Source organism: Arachis hypogaea, chromosome 7, assembly GCF_003086295.3.
Source record: "Arachis hypogaea cultivar Tifrunner chromosome 7, arahy.Tifrunner.gnm2.J5K5, whole genome shotgun sequence".
NCBI lineage: Eukaryota > Viridiplantae > Streptophyta > Magnoliopsida > Fabales > Fabaceae > Arachis > Arachis hypogaea.
This window is the reverse complement of record NC_092042.1, coordinates 5713057-5739703: the sequence shown is the minus strand read 5'-3', so window position 1 is coordinate 5739703 and position 26647 is coordinate 5713057. Positions and strand designations below refer to the sequence as shown.

Here is a 26647-nt window from a genome sequence, read left to right as displayed (position 1 = left end):
AGATACTAATTAATTAATGAATTAAAAAATAAATTATTTTGATATAAAAAATTAAATTTTATATAATTATTTAATTATGACTGGATTAACCAGTTGAACCTGTGATCCACCAGTTAAACCAGTAATTTAATGACCTAATAATTTGACCAGATCGATTGCCAGGTCGATTTTGATAACTATGCTAATCATAGATATTCCGTTTGTTTCTTTTGTTGATGTCCGAAACTCCGAATACAGACCATTACTCTTTTATTTTGGGACTGTAATTTTCTGCTCTCTTTAATAAAAGTTCAATAACTTGGAAAAAAAACTAATCACAGTGTTTAATGATAGATACTTCCCATTGTTAACTAATATAATCATGTCCTTTAATTTTATTATCTTTTCTGTGTAATTATCCAACTATATATTGTTAATTGGCCCAAAAAAATTAATATATTTATATTTTAGCTGTATCAGTTATTTATTTATTTTATCAATCTACTAGTTGTTGATGTATGTTCAAGTATTGGGAGTTTGGGACTATCTAAAATATTTGGAATTAAAAGCAAAATCTAGTACCATGATTTTTCTTTTACATATCCAACATTATTTTATAGGGTATTTTAGTATGTTTATATTCTATATTATAGTGATTATAATGATTATAATATTTTAAAAAATATTATTAAAATAATATTATTTTTTAATATTACTTTTAAAAAATATTATCAAAATAAAAAAATATAACTTTAATTTTAATAATATTTATATAAATACTATAAATACTATAAACATTGAGATAATGTACGGATTTAAATTCACATTAAATTAAGATAAAAATTTCTATATAATTATTTTTATATAAAATTAATAATTAAAAATTATTAAATAATTTAATAAATCTAACTAAATTATTATCTAATAATTTTTAATTATAAACTTTACATTAAAACAACTATATATAAATTTATATTTTTAATGAATTAATGCAAATATTATCACACATTCTCGTTATATTTTTCATTTCTTAAATATATAAGTCATTATTATTACCCTATCATTTTTCAAGCAATGTGTCCTTATCATCGGATCTTATGTATCTTTCCCTTCTTCATATTTTATTAATAAAATGTAAAATAGTCAAAAGAAAATTATCCAGTGTATTACCAAACACATTTTTAATTATGGAATTAATTTTAATTATATAATTTAACTTACTAATTTATATCATACTTAAGAATTCAACTGATGATAACATAATTAAATTCAATTTAGTTCCTATAATTGAAATTCAACTCAATTCTCATATATCATCATAATATTGTTCTTTTAAATAAAAAAAATATATTCCAAAACACCCTGAAGTAGTGGAATATTACTTTAAAACTCATCTCATACATTCATGAGTTATAATAAGACCTAAAAATGATGCCCACATACATTATGAAAGAATATCTTAGTGTTTGGAGAAGAATAACAACAAAACCCTCACAAATAAAGAACCCTTATCATCAATATCATTGCCCAAATAATTATGAATCTTTATACTATTACACACGTTTTCTGCAAGTGCATCATAAAGAACGAACCAAACATATATATATTGCCTACCCTAGCATTCAAGTAAAGTATACTTTTAACAAGTCCAAAAAAGATAATAAATAAATAAAAGCAAAGTATAATTTAGAACAAGCTAAGAAAATGTTATTTAATTATCTTTTTTCTTAGTTTTGCATAGAAGAAAACCTCCTGAAGACTTGAACTAAATCAAACTTTGCAAGAAAAGGAAGAACTGAAACCGAAGAAAACAAAGCCACCAGTGTGTATAAAAGTACGTAACAGAACCACAGATAATTTCATTCACAAATTAAAGTTCCTAGTCCTATAGAGAACAAATAGAGAGAAGAAACCAAATTACTAATTAATTAGGGCGAAAATAATATAATGGCTATGAATCAAGGAAATGCACAGCTAGAATACCAAGATATTGAACCACCCTTTGATTGGGATCATAAAAAAGAAAGTGACACGCTAATTGTTTCTCTTCCAGGTTCAACTTCTTTTAATTTCTTTTACATTATTAATTATGCCATTAATTATGCTTATTATCATAATAATATTAAAAATTTAATTTTGATACACTGTCTATAAAATCATTTTATACATCTATCCAATCACAAAAACGCTATATTAACAAAAATAATTACATCTTATTTTGAACGTGTAAATAATCATAAAAAAAAGTTGCAATTAGTATAAAATATTTTACACTATTAATGTATTAAAATTAAACTCATAGTATTAATTAGTTCTTTTTTTGGTGGTAATACTAGCTAGCAGTAGTTCATTTATATATATACAATTCCATATTTCTTTTCAGTTGTGAGTTGGATTGCAATTCAAAAATTTATTATAAAACACACACATATGAAAATGGCCGCATTTTTATATGAAAATTTCGTTTATGTATCCATCATGACTCATCAGCTATATATTCTTAAATGAGAATAAAAAATTTAGATACGAGCAAATTAAATTTTAGTATTATTTAAACATTACTATTAATTAAGAAAATGAACCATCCGTAGTAGAGGAAATCTAATAAATAAATAAATAAATATTGAAAGAAAAATATTAGTATTTAACTGCTATATATAAATATGTAATCAAATCATCGTGAAAAAATTGTCTGTTATGGTAACACGCTTTTGAATTAATAGATAATTAGATAAAGAAACATTGATAATATATATAATAATACAAAATTAAATGTCTGTGAAGAATTTCTTAACACGGACAATAATATAATAAAAAATATTCAAAATTTAGTCACTAAATTAAGTATTATATTTTTATGTATAAATATTTATAGTATTTAATTCATTTTTAATGTGTATTTTTTATTTTAATGTGTTTTATACAAATAATTTGGTGACTGATTTTTTATATATATAATATGATTATATATAATATTGTTTACGAGTTAATCAAATAAAAAACAAATGTAATGAAATCTAATTTGGTTTTATACATATACAGGATTCAAGAGGGAGCAATTAAGGGTGCAAGTAACCTCAACTCGTTTAATAAGGTTGAGTGGTGAAAGAAGGATTGGTGATAGCAACAAAATCCGCAAGTTTTACAAAGAGCTACCAATTCCTTCAGATACCGACACAAGTTCCATCTCTGCCAAATTTGAAAATGGAATCCTTTATGTTAAGCTTCCCAAACTCATCACTTCCATTGATGAACCACCAGTACTACCACCAACACCAGCACCAGCACCATCACCAGCACCGACAACAGCACCGACAACATCTTCTGTAGTGAGGCCTCAGCAACAACCACAACCACAATCAAAACCCGAGCCACCAATTTCTCATTATGAAGATCAACAAAAACAAAGAGTAGTAGACAAAGCACCTGCGTCAGCATCTGCACCTGCACTAACTCCAGCACTAGCACCAGCACCAGCACCAGCATCAGCACCAGTACCGACACCAATACCACAATTGGAAGAGAATAAGAATAATGATGATAATATTGCAAGAAAAGGTGGTAAGGATGACAAGAAAGGTGTTATTGATGAAGGTACAAGTTCTAGGGTTAAGGAAATGCAAGGAAGAATGGGAAAGAGTGAAGGTGAAGGCGAAGGAAGCAAATTAGGGTTAGGGTTAGAGAAAAGGTTAAGTACGGTTTCAAGGCAAGGAGAGGAGTATAGGAATGCTGTTTATGGATTGGTTGAAGAGTTGAAGAAGCAAAAGAAAATAGCAAATTTGGTTGTGGTGATGTTTTTGGTGGTGTTGCTTGTGCTCTACGTTAACAATGCTATCAAGTCATCTTTTGGTGGAGCAGGACCGAAAATCCAAGAGTTATAATAAGTTATTTTATTTCATTGTATATGTTTATAGTGTGTTCATATATATATATTCTATATATGGCTTAAGATTTGTATGTTTGTGTGTGCAATTGCATGTATTATGCAGCTTATATGTGTAAGAGAATAAAAGGGATTTATGTTAGTAATTAATAATTGTTGTTGATACTAAATTATAGTTAGATTTAATTTGGTAAATTTTAGCTTTTATTTTTTAAAAATAATTTAATAAAGTTATCTTTCAAAAAAAATTAAAAATTGCAGCACTTATGATAAAATCAAATAAAAAATTGCTTTCAATAAATACAAGTAATAATAATTATATTTAGTAAAATAATTTTTAAAATTTTAAAAAATCATAACAGACATAAATATAATAATAAATTTGAATATTTATTAATAAATGAAATTATATTATAATTTTTTATTTTGATAAATATAAACCATTTTTAAAAAACACATCTTCTTTAATTAAGTATTTTCAAAAACATTTATAATTCTTAAAACCTACAAATACACTATTTTTTATTTATTAAATATAAAATAAAATAAAGGAAAGTATGAGAAACCAATGGAATATTTGTAATGGAAGTTTACAGAGTATCAGAGATATAACCATTAGTACTATCTTTTTTTATTAGTTGAAGCTTTTGGGACGAGTGGTATCATGACATGGTATTAGAGCGCTAGATCTGAAAGGTCAAGAGTTCAATCTTTAGTGAATTTCAAAATCAATTTAGGCTTTTGGGAAGAAATTTATTATCCCTAGTACTCCATAAAATAATTTATGTTTTAAAATTACAATCACCATTCCAAAATATTTTAGCAAACCAAGCCCTGTACATCTTTTTTTTTTTTCTAAAGTCTTCCTAAATTCACCATATTGAAAATTAATCTGTTGTGATCTAAGTTCTATTTAAAATGTTTTGAAAATTTTTTAATTAATAGATATAGTGGTGATGAAAAATAGGTCTATAAAAAGAAGGAAAGAAAATGCAGTATTATAACACTTACCTTGGATGTGCATCTTTAATATATACTTGTAAGTGTTTTTCTTTTATTTGTTTTTTAATTATTTTTAAATTTATTAATAATTAACTTTTTCTAGTTAATGAGAACTTGAGTTCATATTAAACGTTTTATAAGGATACGAGCCTCACATTCACTAATTAAAAAAATATTATGAAAAGTTTAAAAACAATTACAAAATAATAAAAAAAATAACACGTACAAATACTAAAGGCAACACTCGAGATAAGTGCCAGAGTACTGTACTTTTTTTTTCTTTTTGTGAAACCATTTTTAATTATTGACCCATTATTATATCTATTAATTAAATAAGAAATTAAATTTCAAAAGACACTTATCACTGATCTTTAGAATAGTTTTAAAAAATTTGTACCATCTATATAATAAAAATCCTGTACAAAACCAAATAAATAACCACTATCATCAATATATATCACTTCCCAAATAATGAATGATTATATAAATTATATTTTGTTAAAAAATTTTAAAAATATTCTTAAATTTTATCTTATTTTAATTTTATTTTAAAAAATTTTTATTTACATCAAATATACTTTAACAGTTAAATTTTAAAAAAAATTAAAACTAATACAATAATAATATATAATAAATATATCTAATTTGTTTATGTTAAAAGTTATTTTTTTAAAATTATTGTTAAATTAGTTAAATATATTTGATGTAAATTAAAATTTTTTAAAATAAAATTAAAAAAAAAACTTAAAAACACTTTTAAAATTTTTAATAAACTTTAAAAATAAAAATATACTTTATTCTTTATGCCATTTGCACATTTTCGGGAAGCTAAGCCCATAGTAATATTGAAGAAAAGTTTAGGGAGCAGTTATTTTTGTTTATATTGACCAACAATTTTAGTCAATACATATACTATATTAGTATATTTGGTTTTTTTTTTCTCATAACATCATAGCATTGCTCCTAACATATATATTGATCATAAAGAAAAGAATAAAATATATCTTAATATTAAAGTATTCTTTAGAACCTTTTCTTTATCCTCTTGCACAGAAGAAAACCCCTTAAACTAATACAATCTTGCAAGAAAAAGAAGAACTGAATTCGAAGAAAACATATTGTCACCGGTGTATACAAAAGTGACATAGCCACAGATTTATTTTCATTCTCAAATTAAAATTCCTAATCCTAGAACAAAAGCAGAAAGAAAAAAATAATAAAAAAAGAAGAGAGAAACCAAATCAAGGGGCGAAAATGTCTGTGAATTCATCAATTGATTGGAATTGGGATGGAAAAAACTTGAAACAAGGAAATGCACGGCTAGAGTACCAAGAATTTGAACCATCCTTTGATTGGATTTGGGATGATGAAAAAGGAATAAGTGACACGCTTGCTGTTTTTCTTCCAGGTTCAATTTTTTTTGTTTTATATTATTATATATGCCCTTAATTTCTTGTTATTAATTTCATATTATATACAACACAATGTTTTAGATTTCTTGATTGGATTGCAATGGGGAAAAAACATTGTAAAATATATTAGCCTCTCAATATACTTAAGCATTAACTCTTATAGAAAATATTATAAATTATTTACGTTAATATTTATATTTTTTATTATTATAAATTTCACATCTCTAAGAGATATAATACGTAAACTTTTTTTTATAAATATAAAATATATTTTATCTTTTGAATTAATTTTTTTTTGGATAAGTGTGAGAAAGAGCTTATTCGCTCATGTACACTTGGACCCTGACTTAATCTCCACGTTTATTTAATTTATTATTAGCCTTTTGGATTCACAATTTAAACTTGGAAAAAAAATGAAAATATTAGGGAATTAACGTATTTAATAAAAAAAATAGAGTTGACTGATATTAATTTAAATACAAAGTAAAAATATTGAAAAATAAGAGATAATTTTAGATAATATAATTAAAAATGCATTGAGGCCGAAAAGACAATTTCTTTTAAACGAAAAATGGCTTAAACATACACTAATTAAATCAAATACAAAAAATAATATACACATTAAAAACTGGTTATTAAATTAGCATTCATATATTTGTATATAAATATATATTATTTAATTTATTTTTAATATATATTTTATATTTCTATATATACTATTATATATAAATAACTAATTTAATAATTAATTTTAATATAAATAACATAATTTAATCTAAACAGACATACATGTATGTGGCACTGAGAATATGATTTTTAATAATATTACATAACCATTACATATTATTATTTTAAATAAATATTTAGATAACAATAATTTATATTTATATTTATAAAAATTTCTACATATAAAATATATAATTTATACTTATATTATTATATATATGAGTTAACATCATTTTTATTTTTATTTATCAAAATTTATATACATAAATTAATAAAATTTATTTGTTAAAAATAATTTGATATTTATACTAATCAAATGTTTGACTAAAATTACTAAAAATTATTGACTACAAAAATTTCCTGAAAGACATTTTGCATTTGCTATCAAAGACAGCTACTAAATACCCAATTATGTAGTTGATTGTTCATGCTTTTAACCAATTAAATGTTTCCTAGTGGTTATTGCATATATATATTGCCAAAAGAAAAACTGCTTCCGTCTTTTATTTATTTATCAACAATGCTAGGAACCAACTCTATATAAGTTAAGAATCAGCCAACTGATAAACCAGAGGCACCGATAACTTTAACCGGATGTTGCTACTGATAGGCACACGGATGTTTCATGTATTAAGCATTGATAAAACATAATTAATTATATGGAACTAACTAATTAATGATCAAAGCATCTGTTACGTGATTCTCTCCTATCACTAACGTATCTTCCCTTATGTTTTGAACGTGGTCAACAATAATTTAAAAAATAAATTAAAACTAATTATAATTAATTATGTTGTTCCATTTTTGGCTGATTATTAGTTGGTTTCATATACTTTTCCTTTATTTATTAGAAAAGTATAGATATACAATGAAAATATTAAATAATGTGAGTGATGAATATATTGAATATTCAATTTATTAGATGTGCAAATGGGTATCTTAATATTAAGATTTCGATGAGTAATTTAAAAATATAATATATTTTTACTTTATTAGGTCAATTTTAGAATCCATTATTGACATTGTTTACAAAAGTCATTCTCTACTTAGCAAATTTCTTATTTATTTACATCGTTGATATTGAAGGATTCAAGGAGGAGCAATCGAGGGTGGAAATAACCTCAAATGGTCTGCTAAGATTGAGTGGTGAAAGAAAGATCGGTGAAGCCATTAAAATTCGTAGGTTTGAGAAAGAGCTTGCAATTCCTTCAGATACTGACACTAAATCCATCAACACCAAGTTTGAAAATGACATCCTTTTTGTCAAGCTTCCCAGAGTCATCACTACTTCCGTCAAACCGCCGCCAACACCGATCCCTCAGCAACAAATAATACACTTTGAATATAAAGTTCCTGATTATGAGTATGTGATGAAGGAAAGAGTAATGGACAAGGAACCACTACAAATTAAGCCAATATTCTTGCGTCTAAAACCTGCACCTACAACAGAAACAGGGCCTCAGCAACAACCACAGTCGAAGCCTGAGGCACCAATTGCTCCTTATCAAGATCAAGAAAAACAAAGAGTAATGGATGAGGAGGCGCCTGCGCCTGCACCTGCATCTGCATCGGCACCAATACAGGCGCAAGCGCCCCCTCTACCATCATTGGAGAAGGACAAGGAGAAGGAGAAGGAGAAGGAGAAGGGACAAAAAGAAGAAGAAAAAACTAATAATAACAATAATAATGCAAGAAAAGTTGACAACAATGAGAGAAGGCAAGAAGCAACAATGCCGTCTAGGGTTATGGAAATGAAGGGAGTAAGTGGAGAAGTTATTGGTGAAAGGCTAAGTAGTACGGTTTCAGAGAAATCACAGGAGCGTGGAAATGGTGTTTATCGTTCGGTTGAAGATTTGAAGAAGCATAAGGCAAGGACGAATTTGGGTGTAATCTTTCTAGTGCTGTTACTTGTGCTCTACGTTAACAATGTTATCAACTCATATTTTGGTGGAGAAAGGACATAAATAAACCAACAGTTATTAGTTATTATTAATTTCATTGTTTGTTTATACACTGTGATCAATGTTTACATAAGTGTCTAATTGACATAATACGTATTTATACATTTTAATTATTATATATTTCACACAAAAGATATATTTATATATATACAACTAATTATTTATTTATATATTAAATTTAATTTTAATATATTATCAGTGTAAAATAGTTTTATATGTGTATTTAATTATGTAACGTCATATTAATAAAAATAACTATTTTTCACCTTTAACTACTTAAATAATCATTTAAAAAATAAATATGATAATAGACTATATAAAATATTTCCCAACGTTAATATATTAAAATTAAACTCAAAATTTGTGTCAATAGGTGTGCGTATGTAAATTAGATGCATGTCTTATGTAATATAAAGGAGTAAAAGGGGTTGGAATAAATCAGATAAGTTGTTAAATATTGATTCGGGCGAAAATTTCTATCATTTCTTTTTTAGTACATACATACAATATATGGTTTGATTTATATGTTTGTCTTTTTTATTTCTTTATTTAATGTATTTATTTAATTTCTGTGCTCTCTCTAGGTTAAATATTTTTGTAATCCTTTTCAACCATTAATTTTATATATATATATATATATATATATATATATATATATATATATATATATATATATATATATATATGGACATATTTATTTTGAGTTTAAATATTGCATTTTTTATTTTTTTAGAGGATCTTTTTAGGACACCACAAAAAAATGTAAAAAGTAATTATCTAATATAAATCAGTCTCTAAATATTTTAAAAGCGTATATTTTAGTCTTTAAAAAAAATTAATATACAGATTAATTTTTAATTTTTTTGTCAAATATAACAGTTTTTCGTCTATTTTTTTACATGATTTGCGAATGAAGAATGCTGAGTTAAAAGATAAACTCACACACGTGGTAGTTACTATTCACGTGTGCGAAAAAGAAAAAGCAATCCCTAGCCTGTAATCACAAAATGGCATCATATGGTGTCTTCTCATATTAAAGGTCTTGTTCTTCATCGTTAAGGGTTATGTTAAAATCCATGAGATATCGCCACCAACATCAATGGCAGCGTCACTGCCAAACTCACAATTGTTAGTGAAAAATCAAACAACCACAGCGAAGAGGAGGACTGCTCCAATTTCAACAATGGTGTGAACGAACACATGACGGAATAAGTGGATGCATGAAGAATAGGAGGAAGAAGCAGAAGCAGAAGAAGACGATGACAATGGCAAAGGCAGTGAAGGAAAACAAATTGGATCTGCTTTTCGGCAACTTTCGAGAATCCCTTTCACCAATCTCAGCCAGGTTGATGCTGACCTCACCCTCGCCCGAATCCTTCAGGAATAGGTTTTCCTCTTTCTCTTATTTTTGATTCGTTTTGTTTAATTCTCGCGACGAAGACAACGTTGATTTTGCTTTTAACGTGATGATTTTGCCTGTGATGATTCTCTTCAAGCGCACGACGACGATGTTCACTTCGGGTTGGATCAGGCATTAATTCAATCAAAAAATGAAAAATGAATTGAAAGAGTGAAGGAGAAAGAGGGAAAGATTGAAAGAGGGAGGAGGAGAGGAAAGGAAAGGGTGGCAGTGGCATGATTGGGAATGGAGGCGACAAAAGATAGAACAAATGCTAAAGGAGTTGTTGTTGAGTGACAGAGGAGGGCATCAGAGGAAATGTTTTTTTTTGTGCAATGAAAGAGTTGCAATGATAACGATGCCAGATATAAAATTTCACAATAGAAAAGGTGGATAGTGAGGGGGAGGGAGGCGATGGCGGTGATTGGGTCTAACTGTGGAAGAAAAATGAGAGAAAAGAAAGAAAAAGAGGGAAGAATAGAAGACGGAGGAAGGGATGTAGAAATAGTAGCGATAGTCTAGTGGCTAGTTAACTATGCCAGGGACTGTTTTATATTTCTCACACACACATATATTTAACTGTTGTATGTATAAATTTATCTGTTAAGGTCCAGTTTGGATAACCAACTTAATTAAGCTCCTTTTGATAAAATAACTTAAACAATAAACGACTCTGTTAAAAGTAACTTATAAATAAGTTATTTTGTATTTGGATTTTTAACTCTAAAAGTGCTTATTTTATAGAAATGTGATGAAAAGTAGAAGTATTATGAGAGAAGTTATTTCTTTTAACTTCTCTATAAGCTCCTAAATAGCTTCTTAGAAAGTTGCAATTTGGTTTTGAAAATTGCACCAAACATTAATACTACTACTTTTTATAAGTCAAAAGTTATAAAAAGTTACTTCTAAAATTTTTCAAACGGACTCTAACTCAATATTTTTTGTTAGTGAGTTATGCTAGAAAATATACGAAGTACTATTATCTCTGAAAAAAAGGTCAAAATTGATTTATATATTAATTTATTTTAAAGACTATAATATTTACTTCTTTTAGAACTTATTTTGAATAATCACTCAAATGTAAAATAGCAAACTTATTAAACTAATAACATTATTGTATGTAGCTCGTAGGTTAAACATATATATTAGGGTTAAGTACGATTTTGATCTCTATAGTATAGACAGAAAAAATTTTTCGTCCTTAACCTTTTTTTGCATACAAAATCATTCCTAAAGTTCAACGTAATTTTAAAATCGTCTTTCGAACTAAAATACTCTTCTCTTCTTCTTTCATCACATCATCTCTTTTTCTTCTCCATCAGAAGCAAGAAAAGCACCCAGCCCTTTTTCTCCTACCTGACTCTCCCTCTTCCTTCTCCTTCACCGTCAAAACCTTCTGCAAAGTAAAAAAATGCCCAGGCTTCCCGCAATTGAAGCACGTGCTCTTTCCACCATTTCCACCAGCACCCAAACCACCTTCTCTATTGTAATTCCTAGCCAAGTGACCAATCTTACCACACCTATAGCAATCACCACTGTTACCACCACCACTTCTGCTGCAATCCCTTGTCATGTGTCCAAACTCACCGCCGCCACCACCTCCACTGCAATTCCTCACCATGTGTCCAAACTCGCTGCATTTAAAGTAGTCCCGACCATTTGCTCCTCTTCCGCCGCAGTTGTAGCATGTATCGCTACCGCCACCACCGCCATTGCCAGCACCGCTGCAATCTCTAGCAAGATGACTGAAATCATCACACCAAGTAACAGGCTCCTCCGCCTCCAACACTAGCACAAACGTTGCATCTGTTATTGTTACGCGCCTGGACCTTTTTTTTTCCCTCCTCTTCCTTTCCTTTTTTGTTAATGTTTGTTTTGATGATGATGATGATGATTTTCTTATTTCTTGTTAACAAAGATAGTTTTAGCGATAAATTGTTGTTTTGATTTTAACTTATTTGATGTTATTGTTAAAGGTTGTTTTTTGGTATAAATGGTGATGAAGTGATAGTGAGTGGAAGTAGTGCAGATAGCAAAAAAAAAAAAAAAAAATATTTTTATCATTTAAAAATTAATTTATCTATAAAATTCATTTTAAAATTATATTAAATTTTAGAGACGATTTTATATATAAAAAATAGTTAAAAACAAAACAAATTTTAAATTTAAATTATAAAAACCAAAATCGTACTTAATTCTTTACATATTTCCTCCCGTATCATCGCTCTGTTTTCGATACCATTTGCTTATGTCATTCAAGATGTTATTTGTGTTAATAAGAGGCCCCTGTATAGTTTTTTTTTCCTTGTTATATTAGCATTGCATTGGAAGAACTAGTTAAATTATATATATATATACTAATATTAAACCCGTGCATTGCACGGGCTTATATTTTAGTTTCACATGATAAAACAAAAAAAATATTTTATAATTATAAAATTTTTAAGTTTAGTATAACATTATCATTGTCATTATATAATAAACGTATTTAATATGTTATTTTATTTTTATTTAAAGTAAAATACAAATAAAACAGTTTGAAGTCTATAATATTTTTGAACCATAAGAAAAGAGACCTAAAAAAATAAGAACATATATAACTGTAATAATAGTATGTTAATTTTACACTAAACTGTATATTATAAGACTAATGAAAATTTATCAACAACTTAGTATTTTACTAACCTCATTAGAAAGGTAATTGGCATATGATGTTGTGCTCCATGTTACACATTTTATTTTAAGTCTGAAAGTATAGTTAATAAATTAGTTATATCTACGACAAATATTTATATAAAAGTGCAAATCATAACATGTTACTAAAATGAAAATACTATTTTCTTATCTAAATATTATTAAAAATTTTGTTGAACGCGATATTTGTTGTTGATGAGTTTGGATTACTGTCTTTATTTAGAATTAGAATGTTCAAGCCATTGCAACTCTTAATTCTTGACCAAATAACGTAAAGTTGTCCATTGATAAACACTGATTTTGGCAAGTAAAGTCCTACATGCGATAATGATTGACCACATAGTGAAATACCTTGGTTTTAATATTTTTCTCCTCATGTATAATATCCCGTCAACCAATAATGTCTAAGTTACATTCTAAATATGTTTTAGTTTGTTAACACTATTAGATATCAACAGCATCACAAACAGTTTTCTCAATTAATGATCAGACTTCGTTAATAGCTGCAATGAATTTTTTATCGTCACACAGCAGTCCCATAAAATAGAAAATATCTTAAAAGTTAGGATATATAATCCCATTAACTATCCTAATAGACTCATATGTAACACAATTTTTTTGAATAATTTTTTTCCTTGTTATATTAGCATTGCATTGGAAGAACTAGTTAAATTATATATATATATATACGTGGAATAAAAATATTATATATTATAACAAAAATAAATTATCAAATTAATTATTATATATTTATATATAAATATATATTTTTTAATTTATTTTTAATATATTTTATATTTTAATATATATTTTATATAAATAACTGGTTTAGTAACTAATTTTTAGTGCATAAATAATAAGATGAAATTCAAAGTAAAAGAAGTTGGGTTTTCTATCATGGAAGAGCCATTTAAAAACCAAGATGATGAGTTATAACTTCTAACTATTTCCTTCTGAAATGCAATTTATTTTAGGATTTTGATAGATAAACAATAATTTTTGTGAATAATATGAATAATAGATTCTAAAATTAGTTTAATAAAATAAAAATATATTACGTTCTTAAATTATTCACCTAAATCTTAATATTAAGATAACTATCTACAGACTTAGTGAATTAAATATCTAATATATCTATTATTCACATTATTTAATATTTTTATTGTATACCTATACTTTTGTTTTGTTTTATTCTTAGAGTTACTGTTAATTAATTCATCACCACCGCCCGAAAGAGAAAAAAAAACAACTATAAAAAGCCAAAATCCTTATCTTTGTCCCATAAAAGATTTGCATTGAGGAATAATAGAAAACAAAGCTAAGCAATTTTATTTCAGGGGTTTTAGCATCGCCAATACAAAAAGTCACGCAAGGATTGTACGAAAAGAAAGTAATAATAATTGGAAAAAAAAATGGATCAGAGGAATCTACATTATATCAATTTATTCATGGGTATATAAGCAACAATTCTTAGAGTTTTCATTTCATTCTCCAACATAAGAGATAATAATAACATAATTACATATCAATCTAATAGCAAAAATTATCATAAAAAAATAAAAGATGGCACAATCATCAGCAGCACCTAACCGTGTTTATCAAGATTTTGAACCATTTTATGAATGGAATGAAGATCAAGCAACTGCTACCCTCACTGTAATGCTGCCAGGTAATTAATAACTTTTCTTTTAATTTTGTCCCCAATAATCCATTATCAGTATTATTATATTTTTTATTACAAAATCTTTTTTACCCAATATTTGCATGCAACGTAACCTGCCCATAAACTTTAACATCTCCATTTAATATCATGCAAGGGTCCATTGAACTTCAAATCTTTAAAGAGAAAACATAAGAAAATAATTTTTAACAAGTTAATATTAACTAATTTTAAAGTTTAGTTTTATAATTTAAAATTTAGCGTTAATAATTTATAATTTAAGATCTAAAATTTAAAATAAATAAAATTATTTTAAAAAATTGGCTAATGTTAATAAAAAATTAATTCTCCACATGTTAGTTAATTGGTTTTCTGTTGTGTTTAATTTTAATATATGTTATCCTAGATATTTCTACCTAGTATTATATAAATATATTTCTTTAATTTGGGGATATAATTAAGATCTTTCTCTATTATATACATATGTTACATTTCTGCTTTTTCATTTATACTTTCAATATATATGTGTGTGTAGGATTTAGAAGAGAGCAATTGAAAGTTCAAGTGACATCAAAGCCTGTCCTAAGGATTAATGGTGAAAGAGAAGTCACTCAGAATGTATGGCGACGTTTTGCAAAAGAATTCAACATCCCTTCATATTGTGACACCAATGAGGTCACTGCCAAGTTTGAGCGTGGCATGCTCAATGTCAAGTTTCCCAAGATTCAAGGTTCCCCTCCTAAGCCACAAGAACAAGCAAACGCAATTACAAGCGCTCCGGAAGAGCCTAAGACAAAGCTTGAATCGTCTCAGCCTCAGCCTCAGCCTCAACCAACTCAGGAGGCTCAACTTGAGCCTCCTATGATAACAAAACAAGAAGATGATCAACAGAAGTTATCAAAGAATGAGAATGAGTTTGAGACTAAACCTAAGTTCAGGCCTCAGAAGTTCGAGCCTGAACCTAGGGCATCAACTCCAGAAGTGGATGAACAAAATTTATCGAAAAGCGAAAAAAAGTCAATTATTAAAGAAGAGAAAGAAAAGAGCAAAGAATCAACACCATCTAATAATAACCAAGTGGTTGGTGATAATGATGGTGACAAGAAAGTGAAGTTTAAAGGCTTGTCAAACAAAGAAGAAAGTTCATTATTAGCACCAAGAGTAAATGAGAAACAAGGTGCTAAGATGGTTCAAAGGTTGAAAACAAGGGTGTTAGATTTCACCCTTAGTTTGAGATCATCAAGTGATGATGATAGAAACAAAGATGTTGACCAATGTTTGGTCAAAGGAATAATTAAGAAGCCTAAGATATTGATGAACATAATTGTGGCCATTTTATTGGTTATGGTACTTGGAATCTATGTCAAAAACGCATTCAAGTCATCATCATCATCTCAGGGAGAAGCTAATTTCCATCAGGAATTTTAATCCACATGTAAAATGCATATTATGCTTTTGTAGTAAAAGCATAATTAATAAGTTCAATAAAGGGGTGTATTAAGATCAATTTTAAAGAATATGTGCTTGTTCATGCATTTGTGAGAGCATAATTTCAATAAAGTAAAAAAGAAGAGTTTTTATTTAAGATTATTGCAGACAATACTGTATTTGGGCTAATGAATAATTATTTAGTTCACATCCAATGTGATATTGCTCTTGATTTTATTTGTAGTATAGTTATTTCTACTTTTTTTTAATATATATTTCTTTTACACATATACAATTGTTTTATGACTGAATAAGACAAAAATAAATAAATAAATAAAGAGAAAACATTATCGGAAGTTAAAAGGGATGCTTGACTCATTCCACCTTTTAAATAAAAGAATATATATACAAAGGTGTAGTGAAATTTCAGAAGATTGAGTTTTATATTAGACTACTACATGTTTGATGAAATTACTTTTGGATTATTTATGATGACCGAGTCTTGTGATGTTAAGAGCTTAGTCCAAGATCTAATTAAGAATTTTTTTTTTTTGGTTTTTTTTTTCTCATACACATACCTTGATTATTTATTTGGACAATGAAATATCAGCTGTTTAATTAGGAAAAATAAAATAAAATAATTTCTTCAACAAAGACGCAAAGCTATTATTTTCGGGTGGACATACCATCCATATATGTGATAGGGGATAGATAATAATTTTGAATAAAATGATGTACGAAATGGCACAAATTCAGTTAACATATTAATTACTGTGTATAGAGATACAAATTGACCTCATAGTGTCTCAAAAAATACGAACCAGGTTCATAATTATAGTGAAAATTCATATGCAGTTGTCTTTATATGAATTAAAAATAATAATAATAAATTGTTAGATGATAATTTAATCAAATTTATTAGATCATTTAACGATTTTCGACTATCAACTTTACATTTTCACCCATAATTATACTCTTTGAAATTATAATGAAACTCGGTGCCCAGATATAGTTAAATCATATCTACACTTATAATAAAATAATAGAGTCATACTTATGATAATATAGGTACGTATTGTATGTATATGTATAATACGTATTTTTTTGTATTGATAATAGATTCATAGATAATTTTTTGTATTCATGAAATATGTTTAATAATTTAATATGAAATGCAATAATAATTATTTTCGAGTAAGGCTACTCGTTGATTTATTTGTTGCAATTAAAACTAAAAGAAATATTCTTTTGCATGTGATAACTTGTATTTTTGTACTTTTATTTGAATTTTAATTATAAATGCGAATCTAGATTGATTATATTGTTTAAACATTTAATTATAAAAGTAAATCAAGTTTAATTATATTATTTATAAAATTTATTTATAAATATGAAATTAATTTTATTCTATTATTTATAAAATTTGACTAAAAATATAAATATTAAACTTAGTACAGTATTATTTTTATCTATGAAAATGTAGCATATTAATAAATTTATTCATAAATAAATTTAATTTTATACTCAATAAAAAGGAAAAATTATCATTTATAATAAAAATTTAAAATATTAACAAATCTACACATAAATAAAATTAACATTTTAGTCTTTTATTTTGTTGTATAAAAACTATCTTTTATAAATGTAAAATTAATTTCATTCATTTATAATTAAATTTGTTAATATTTAAATTTTATAGTTTAAAATAATAGTTTATTCATATTAAACCGCTTAGTTTTCTGATATAAGTCGAGTGGCTCATTTATTGTGTCTATGTAGCATAATTAATTAGATGAGTAATATTATATGGCTCGCAATTATTATTATTTTTTATCAGATCAGGGATTTTTTTATTTTTATAAATTAAATAAATATAATAATTATTGAAATAAATAATTTTAAAAATATTTACCGAAATAAATACTCATCTTTTTATCTCATTTACAGTGTAAATAAGATAAGAGAGAAGTATGCAACATGTGTATATCTCATTGTAAACGAGATACATGTATTTTTAAAAAAATTAAAAATAATAAAAAATATTAATAATATCAATAATCCAAACTTTTAGCATGTAATTAATACATAAAAAAGTTGGTAGAAGAGATTAAAATGAATATGTTTGATCAATTAATACTCAAAAAAGTTGATGGTCTGTTTCAATTCTCTTTCTACTATTTCATCAATCTCTCTTAATAAATGGTAAATGGTTATTTTTATTTTTCAAATTTAATAAATTATTGATATTATTAATATTTTTTATTATTTTCAATTTTTTTTAAAATACATATATTTCGTTTATACTGTAAACGAGATACATGCAAAATTATCTCATTTATAGTATAAACGAAATAAGAGAAGGGTATTTATTTCGATAAATATTTTTAAAATTATTTATTTCGATAATTATTACATTTATTTAATTTATAAAAATAAAAAATCTATTTGATCAGTAATAATTTGTATTTATATTTATTAAAACTTTGTGCACATTAATTAATATAAGTTATACCCATATTTTTTTAGAATTTACTCAAATATAATAAAATTTATTTATTAAAACAATTTAATGTTTATACTAACTAAATAATAATAAAAAAAATTTAAAAATGGTTGATCCTAAAAATTTCTCTAATTAGATGATAGAAAGTCTTAAAAGATGAATATACAATAATATCTTGATCTTTTAATAAAGGACAACATTAACTTTTTTTGTTTCAAGCAAAACATTGTCGGCAAAAGATGTAAACTCAGCAATTTTTGTTTGCAATCTGGTTTTAGAACTTCTAGGACATTAGGTCACCTCTTTAATTAAATAAAGCATAGTATTTTTCTTTACCCTATAGGGACTAAAGTCCTTATCACTGTTTGCAAGAAAAGAAAGTAATAATGAAAGCAAAAATAAAATACAAGAATAAGAATATTATTTGCATGTAAAACACGTGCATACTATAATCTTCCATGATCAATCATCAATTCAATCAATCAATAAGTATAAAAGAAACGCAACCTTTGTTATGCATACATAGAAAATCGAAAGCAAAAGAGAAACAAAGGGATATATTAAAAATGGACACAAAAATACAACCAATAGTTGATCGCATTTATGAAGACTTTGAACCATATTATGAATGGAATAAAGATGAAGGGTGTTTCACTTTTATGCTACCAGGTAGGGGCATGCTCAAACTCTTGGAATAATATTTTTTTATAATAATAATTATGCAAAATAGAGATGACATTTTATTGCCTTTATACCAATTTATAGCTTAATTTAATGTAATCTTATTGCATGGGTATTTTTTACATGATTGGTGTAGTTAGAGTTCTCATATAATAGTTGCAATTGGAAAATTGTGATGGATTTTTTTTACTTCTTTTTTATTTTAGATAAAGAACTTCCCTCTTTTTAATTTCTAGCTTCGACAATACAAGTACAACTCACTCAACTCTTTTCAAATTTTACACGAGTCTCATTAATTCTTAAAAGTTTGAAATTAAATTTTTAATCCCTAAAGTTGTAGATAGGAATCACATCTATTCTTATTCTATTTTTCAATTATGTTATGTGTATACTGTATATGTATATCAATATTCAACTATACGTATAAAATATATATTAAAAATAAGATTAAATAACACATATATTTATAAACAAATACATAATGACTAATTTTGAAACCAATTTTTAGTATGCACATAGTACTATTAATTATTTTTATTATGTTATCATATTTTTATTGATATACGACATAATGAGTACTCATATTCAATGTAGCTTCTATGGTATTAGGAATGCAAAATAAATTCAAATTAGTTCTTGTTATTTGACTTATTTCTTAAAATGTGGTAGCAAATCAATCTGAATAAGTAGATAATATCCACAAGGCCATATCATCAATCACTAGTTTAAACACATTCTTTATCAATATCATTTTTAATGTCTTGTAAGATAAAATTAATCCTTTCATGATCTTCCAGATAATTACTTAAATACTTTTGATAAAATATATAATTGATGATAATATGAAGTTTACATAGATAAGGTTTTTTTTTGGCAATTTTACAGAAGAACCCATGTAAGAGTTGTTTGTGAAAATGGTTAACAAAACTTTTGTTCTGAGTTTCACATTTATGTATTATCAATTTGTCATTATTCATCAAGAATGATGGAAAAAAAACAATATTGGTAAAGGAAGAAACGAAGAGTACAAGAAAATCATCTAGTTTTCAACCTGCAGGATTTAGAAGGGACCATCTGAAGGTTCAAGTGACATCAAAACCAGCCCTAAAGCTGAAGGGCGAACGACAAATCAGCCCGAACCGATGGCGCCGTTTCGACCTGGAATTTCGCATTCCTTCTGACTATGACTTAGAAAAAGTGAGTGCCAAGTTTGAGTTTGAAGGTAGCAAGTTACAAGTAAAGTTTGCCAAACTGGATAATAAGCCTAAGGAAACAACAACAAACCCAGCAGAAGAAGCAGTTTCTTCAAGGCCTAAGGAAGAAGCAACAGAAAAGGTTCATCAGCAAAATGCTGCACAAGAAGAAGTTGGCCCGAAAGCAAAAGAAGACGACGCTCAAGCAAGGAATGATAGTGAAGCCTCTGATCAAAAGATACCACATAAGGAGGAGAAGGAGCCAAGTGATGAGAAGGTAAAGAACAAAACAGAAGCAAGCTTTAAAAAGGTGGCTCAAGAGAAGGGCAAGGCTAATAATGGCATAACTGAAACCAAAAATGCCAAGCTTATAACAAGATTCAAAACAAAGGTTTTGGATTTCAATCAGAGTTTAGGACCATCAAACAGGGTTTACAACAAAGAAGATAAAGACACGGGGATTAACAAGCGGAAGAGATTGGTGAACTGCAGTTTACTGACCTTATTGGTAGTGGGAATTGGGCTTTGTGCTAAAACTGCATTCTCATCATCTCGTGGAGGATCAAAATTCCAAGAGAAGTGATTTTCTTCCCTTAAGGTCAAGAACATGTGGACTTGACAGTATATTCATGACTTATTTCACAGAAATGTGTAAACTCAATAAAAGAATGCAATTATTGGAAAGAAAGACTTTTGCTATATTTCAGCCTAGTCGCACTGTAACTGTATTATTTGTTTGATATACAAAGTTACAAACATGTCATGTCCATTTCAATAGGACACTCAAATGTTCTGCCGCATCACCATATAGGTTTTCGCCTTCTGGTGTCTTTTGCTTCTCAGAATTTCTCTCTATATAAAGGGACAAAGGGGGCACAGGAAGAAAAGGGAAGCAAAAAAAAAATGTAAATAACTTTACCTGCAGCAGGAACAAGAGACATCAGTGCCGGCACCAATAGCTAACTTCCGGCTCTGTTCCCACACATCTACAGGGACTGCTTCGGCATGAGGTACATGACGAGGATGTTTTTCTCTCTTTTCTCCCTTAAGCTGCTTTAGACCATGCTTAAGTGAAGGCAATAAGGCCTCCATACACTCAGCAGCAGCGTTTGGGTTTCCGGGCATGTTAATGATCTGAATATCAACAAATCAAAGATCATGACTTAACAAATTAATCAAATCTATAAAACAATACAATGAATCCCTGGAGAACCATTCGAAGCAATCAATTAATATGAAACTTCCCTAAACCAAGTATGATACAACCATAATTGTCTAACGATTAGAAAGCCACAGTCCCAAGGCAATACCAACTATACAATTCAAATGAAGGGATACGAAATAGGCACAAACATGGGCAATCATCTCTCAATACATTAATATTTAGAGCAGATGACAATAATTCGCCACTATTGCCTTACCAAGGTGGATCCTCTGATTCCAGCAGCAGCGCGCGAAAGCATTGCAGATGGCGTCACCTATTTATGCAGATAAACCATAAAAAAGACAGTTGAGAATCTTGCTTAACTGGAAACAGCTCAATTGTCAAATCAATTGTGCATTATCAAAAAAGAATGCACATGATGTGTACATATTTAAGCATGCATAAAATTTAATCATTTAATCAAACTGAAAAACCAGAAAATGCAAGAGTTTCATACCTTTAAACTTTCTTGCGTCATTACATACAGAAGACCAGGTGTTTCTTTCTCAATCAACTGTTTTGTAGCTTCTGGTGTTACATCTCGCGAGGTAAAGCCGGTCCCACCTTGATTGGAAAGGAAAATAAAATGGGAAATCAATTCAACAAAACTAGAATTGTTGGACTTCAATAGCGAAACTGATGTGTGTAGAAATGTACCAAGGGTAATTATAAGATCCACATGTTCAACATCACTCCATCTTTTTAGAAACTCCTGAATTTTTGCCACATCATCTGGAGCCACAGCAGTAGCTACAACTTTTGCTCCTCCTAGTCTTTCCGAGGAAGAATTAACAACAGAAACAGCCCTGGGACCACTGTTGAAAAGTAAAGGAGTTAGCAAATTTTGATGCTTCCATTAAGGGAGAAAAAAAAAAACAGAACAAAAACAGCACACAAAATTTTCCTACATAGCACCATTGTGTACCATCCACTGAAACGTTTTCTTGAGATTGGAAAAAGGGTATATACACTAATAAGACATGAAATCCCTATTTAACCTTGTAGTTCCAGAAAAAGTTGGATATGGGCACTTTAACCATTCTAATGATCTTTAAATGCAGCAGTTTCAAAATAATAATAATAATAATAATAATAATAATAATAATAATAATAATAATAATAATAATAATAATAAAATATGAATTTTGATTTCAGTGTGTGCAAAATTTCCATCAGAACCATCTAAAAGCAGCTCTATCTAGAAAGAGCACATCAAACAATATCTATTGTAGCAGTCTGCTTATTCTAAAATCAACTCCAGAGAAGGTATAAAAATGCTTTCCATTTTCCAGTGGTTATGTCACTTTGTTTGCATACATCATATAAAATATAGACTAATACCTCCGATCTGGACCCGCCCCTGTTGCAACTGTATCGCTCACTGTAAGAATAGCCACTCTGACTTCAGAATCGGGTGAAGAATCTGCAGTTATTCGACGTGTTTTAGTTCCAGACACAACAACTGGATCTGATGGTATACAATTCTCGCTGAAAGCCCCAGGTCCAAGGTCAGAAATTATAATAGCTGACACTACGGACCCTGCAGAAAGTACACTGCCTGTTGGCGGTAACTCCAGAAAGGCATTAGCTGACTTCATGCTAAGTAGCCGACTACTCATCTGATGACCAGTGCTCTCAGCAATAAAACTGGAAAATTCATGGGAAACAATAGATGTTCACTTTCAAGATCCCAAAATAATAATAATGACACTAAAATTAAAAAGAATAACAAGTAACTTACCCAGGACTGCCTGTTCCATCATTGTCAGTCCATGTAACAATGGCACGATGATATTCCGGTCTAAATGGATCAGTCTTTATGGGCTGATGAAGCCGAGCTTGTACCCTGAACAGAAAAGAGATTAAATGAATAAAAGTCAAAGCAAACTGGCCACCTTAAAAACATTAGTACTTGAGAAGTTTCTGAAACCTCAGATGATGAGGATTTGTCCATCCTGCAAGTTTACGTATTGCAGGGACCACAAAGAGGTTGAAGCAAACTAGAGAGCTGACAGGATTTCCAGGCAAACCAAAAGCTAAAATTTTCCTTTCTTTTGCTTGATAGTCAACCTCTGCAAATGTCAATGGCTTGCCTGGTTTAAGAAACACCTGGAAGATAGATAAATCGTATATTAAGATGATGAGATTTATAAAATCACACTCATCAAAGCATTAGACAGACAAATTGGTACATTTTATTATTTCTACAAAATAGAAACATTGCAACCATGTCCCAAAGTAAAAAATTTCAGAATCCTTTTAACTAGAAAAACTGAACAAAGCATGACAATTGCCTTATCAAAATGCACTTTTCCACGCTTTTCAAGCAAAGGCCTGATAAAATCTTTGTCTCCCATAGAAACACCTCCTGAAGTTAGCAGAATATTAATACCAGAAGCAAAAGCATTATCTAAGATCCTTCCTTGAACTTCTTCGTCATCCTTCGCAATACCAAGGTCCACAATTTTACATTGATGTTGCGATGCTGCTGCAAGCAGCATGGCACGATTACAGTCCCTAATCTGCATTGGATCTACATCAGCTTAGATTACATATTAAAAACATGTACTGGCCAAAACTTGTGGCTGATTAATGTGGCGAACCAAGTGCCTAGTCCTCTATGAAACAATACCTGACCACAATTAAGCTGCCTGGTAGTTGGCTCTACAAGCTCATCTCCAGTGGAAAGTACAGCAATTGTTGGAGTAGGGTATACCTGCATTAAAGCATTTATCATAGTGAAACAGTAAATATGACAGGACATATCAATGTGCCCAGCTATATATATATATATGGAAAGAAGCTTGTTAGTTACACATTTGAGATACTCTTAAAGAATACCTTCACCATGGTTACACCAACAGTAGCAAGCAAGCCGATCTCTGAAGCACCTAATCTTTCTCCAGAGGTTAATACAATTGCATCTTTCTCAATATCAAGTCCCTGTCAATGAATACTTTTAGATGAAATGAAATTTATAAAAATTATTTTAAAAAAAAAAAGATAAAATCAAAGATCATTTTATACAACTAGCAACGAAAGCAACAAAAAATTTCATTACTGTCATAAACATAAATAGAACTTAAAATTTCAAAATCCTGCTTCGTTATCAAGGGGGCCAACAAAAAATTGCAACACTTACCAAATATTGTATATTTGCTACCATTATCACAAGAACTAACTCCACATTAAGGAGAAGAACATACCACTCGTCGTATATCATTGCCTTTGGTGGTTTTTACCAATATTTTCACCCGCTTCTGCTCCCCTGAAGCATTTTCAACCTTTTCAGTATCCTCAACCTGAACAACTGCATCAGCACCCTCAGGTATGGGCCCTAGAAAAGGAAACCTCAAACTATTAACTGTAAGCCAGCAACACAAACCCTAAAACAAGATATGAACATTATTTTAATAAAAAATAAAAAAGAAAAATAGGTATAGGATATGAAGCTTTACATATAAAATTGTCAATTATACCAATTGATCAGACAGAAAAATCATTTCAAAGCTACTCCAATTCTTTGTGTATGCTTACAATTTACATAGACTATTGTATATAATTATGCAACAATTAATTGCTGCCTCATTATGCGGATTCTTGGATGTCACAGTTCACATCCAAAAAACAGCTTACATGCTTGCAAGGGTAAGCCTGCATATACAAAATGCATCTATACTCTTAAACTCACCACAACAAGTGAGAACTTCAAGTAATACAACAACAACTAAGCCTAGCTAGATGAGATCGACTACAAGGACCAAACGACACAACAGTAGCCTATATTTAAACCATTTATATTTAAATTTCTTTTAATAATTTCATCAAAGTTTTCTTAGGTCACCCTGTATCCTCTACTCTAACTATAGGACAACACCTCCATCTCATCCACTTCTTTAATTGAAAAATGGAACCTCAACAGGCCTCCTCCGAACATCTCCATACCACCTAAGATGATTGATTATCTACCCTAATTCCCTTTCTGATGCAATCATCATTCATTCCTAATCGTATCTACTCTAGTAAGACACCACTCATCAAACATCAAGCAATGTGCCAATTTCTATTACTATCATTTACTTAATCAAACAATAACGAAACGAAATTGAGGACAAATACAGTAAAATGAAGGAAACTAGAACCTCCAGTAGTAACATATGCTACAGTTCCAGGGGTGAGAGTAACATGAAGAGCATCATTCCCAGCTCTTGATTCAGCAATAACAGGGTACTCCCCTGGTCCATCATCAGCAACCACTGCATAACCATCCTGCGCATAATTTCGTTCATTCAACAAAATTGAGAAAAAAGAAGAAAAAGGAACTAGAAACAAGAAAGTGGAATTGAATGAAGAGATGGAAAGTGTGACCTTGACAGAAGCAGGGTAAGGAGGGAGAGGGTCAGGGGCAAGAACGTCCTGGGCGAGGACCTTGCCGAGGGCGTCGTGGAGAGGAAGTGTCACCGGTGGAAGGCGGTTAGCGGCGGTTAAGACGGCTTTGAAAGCATCGGAAACGGATATCATTGTTGGAGTCGGTCAGAACTAACAACACTTTGATGGTGTGGGCAGCAGCCAGCTCAAGAAACACTGTTTTATTATTCCTTCATGTATTTGAATGTTGAAACGTGTTCAATTTTCCTTTGGATTCAAACTTGTATTGTGGCTAGGTTCAATTGGGAATGGATCCCCTGAATGGGAATAAGGAAATAAAGTAGGCTGCAAATCGGATAATATCCGCATATCCGCGGTAATTATTCGCATTCAATCCAAATTTTGTGAATATTATCCGATCTGCAGAGTCATCGAATTCGATCCGCATAGGATTGGATTGCGGATTTGACAGTGATATCGGCAGATTCGATTTGTAAATCTGCATATCCGCACATTACATATAAATAGCATAGTTTAAGAAAAATAGAAAATAA

General features: G+C 28.8%; 5 protein-coding genes across 6 annotated transcripts; 4 read left to right on the top strand and 1 right to left on the bottom strand.

Annotated features, from left to right (window-relative positions):
• Positions 1–1718: 1718 nt before the first annotated feature.
• LOC112702197 (uncharacterized) lies at positions 1719–4032 on the top strand. Its single transcript, XM_025753143.3, has 2 exons — positions 1719–2032; positions 3022–4032. The coding sequence occupies exons 1-2, from the start codon at positions 1927–1929 to the stop codon at positions 3858–3860; spliced, it is 945 nt and encodes a 314-aa protein (XP_025608928.1). The 5' UTR covers positions 1719–1926; the 3' UTR covers positions 3861–4032.
• A 1871-nt stretch (positions 4033–5903) lies between these two features.
• Positions 5904–9110, top strand: LOC112703918 (uncharacterized). The gene is made up of 2 exons (XM_025755536.3): positions 5904–6272; positions 8089–9110. Exons 1-2 carry the CDS (start codon positions 6119–6121, stop codon positions 8964–8966), a joined length of 1032 nt encoding a protein of 343 aa, XP_025611321.1. The 5' UTR covers positions 5904–6118; the 3' UTR covers positions 8967–9110.
• A 5414-nt stretch (positions 9111–14524) lies between these two features.
• On the top strand, positions 14525–16354 carry LOC112701033 (uncharacterized). The gene is made up of 2 exons (XM_025751835.3): positions 14525–14725; positions 15252–16354. Exons 1-2 carry the CDS (start codon positions 14620–14622, stop codon positions 16142–16144), a joined length of 999 nt encoding a protein of 332 aa, XP_025607620.1. The 5' UTR covers positions 14525–14619; the 3' UTR covers positions 16145–16354.
• Positions 16355–19112: 2758 nt separating this feature from the next.
• On the top strand, positions 19113–21656 carry LOC112702196 (uncharacterized). Its single transcript, XM_025753142.3, has 2 exons — positions 19113–19316; positions 20386–21656. The coding sequence occupies exons 1-2, from the start codon at positions 19214–19216 to the stop codon at positions 21102–21104; spliced, it is 822 nt and encodes a 273-aa protein (XP_025608927.1). The 5' UTR covers positions 19113–19213; the 3' UTR covers positions 21105–21656.
• LOC112702195 (molybdopterin biosynthesis protein CNX1) lies at positions 21196–26447 on the bottom strand. 2 transcript variants are annotated; one of them, XM_025753141.3, is made up of 13 exons: positions 26094–26447; positions 25868–25994; positions 24932–25062; positions 24567–24668; positions 24358–24441; positions 24020–24247; positions 23656–23834; positions 23467–23571; positions 23067–23372; positions 22383–22540; positions 22183–22289; positions 21943–21999; positions 21196–21655 (listed from the first exon to the last, which is right to left on the bottom strand). In XM_025753141.3, the coding sequence occupies exons 1-13, from the start codon at positions 26244–26246 to the stop codon at positions 21437–21439; spliced, it is 1956 nt and encodes a 651-aa protein (XP_025608926.1). In that variant the 5' UTR covers positions 26247–26447; the 3' UTR covers positions 21196–21436. The 2 variants fall into 2 exon arrangements, with proteins under 2 accessions (XP_025608926.1, XP_029143692.1); XM_029287859.2 differs by lacking the exon at positions 24020–24247 and having other exon boundaries at positions 26094–26442.
• Positions 26448–26647: the final 200 nt, after the last annotated feature.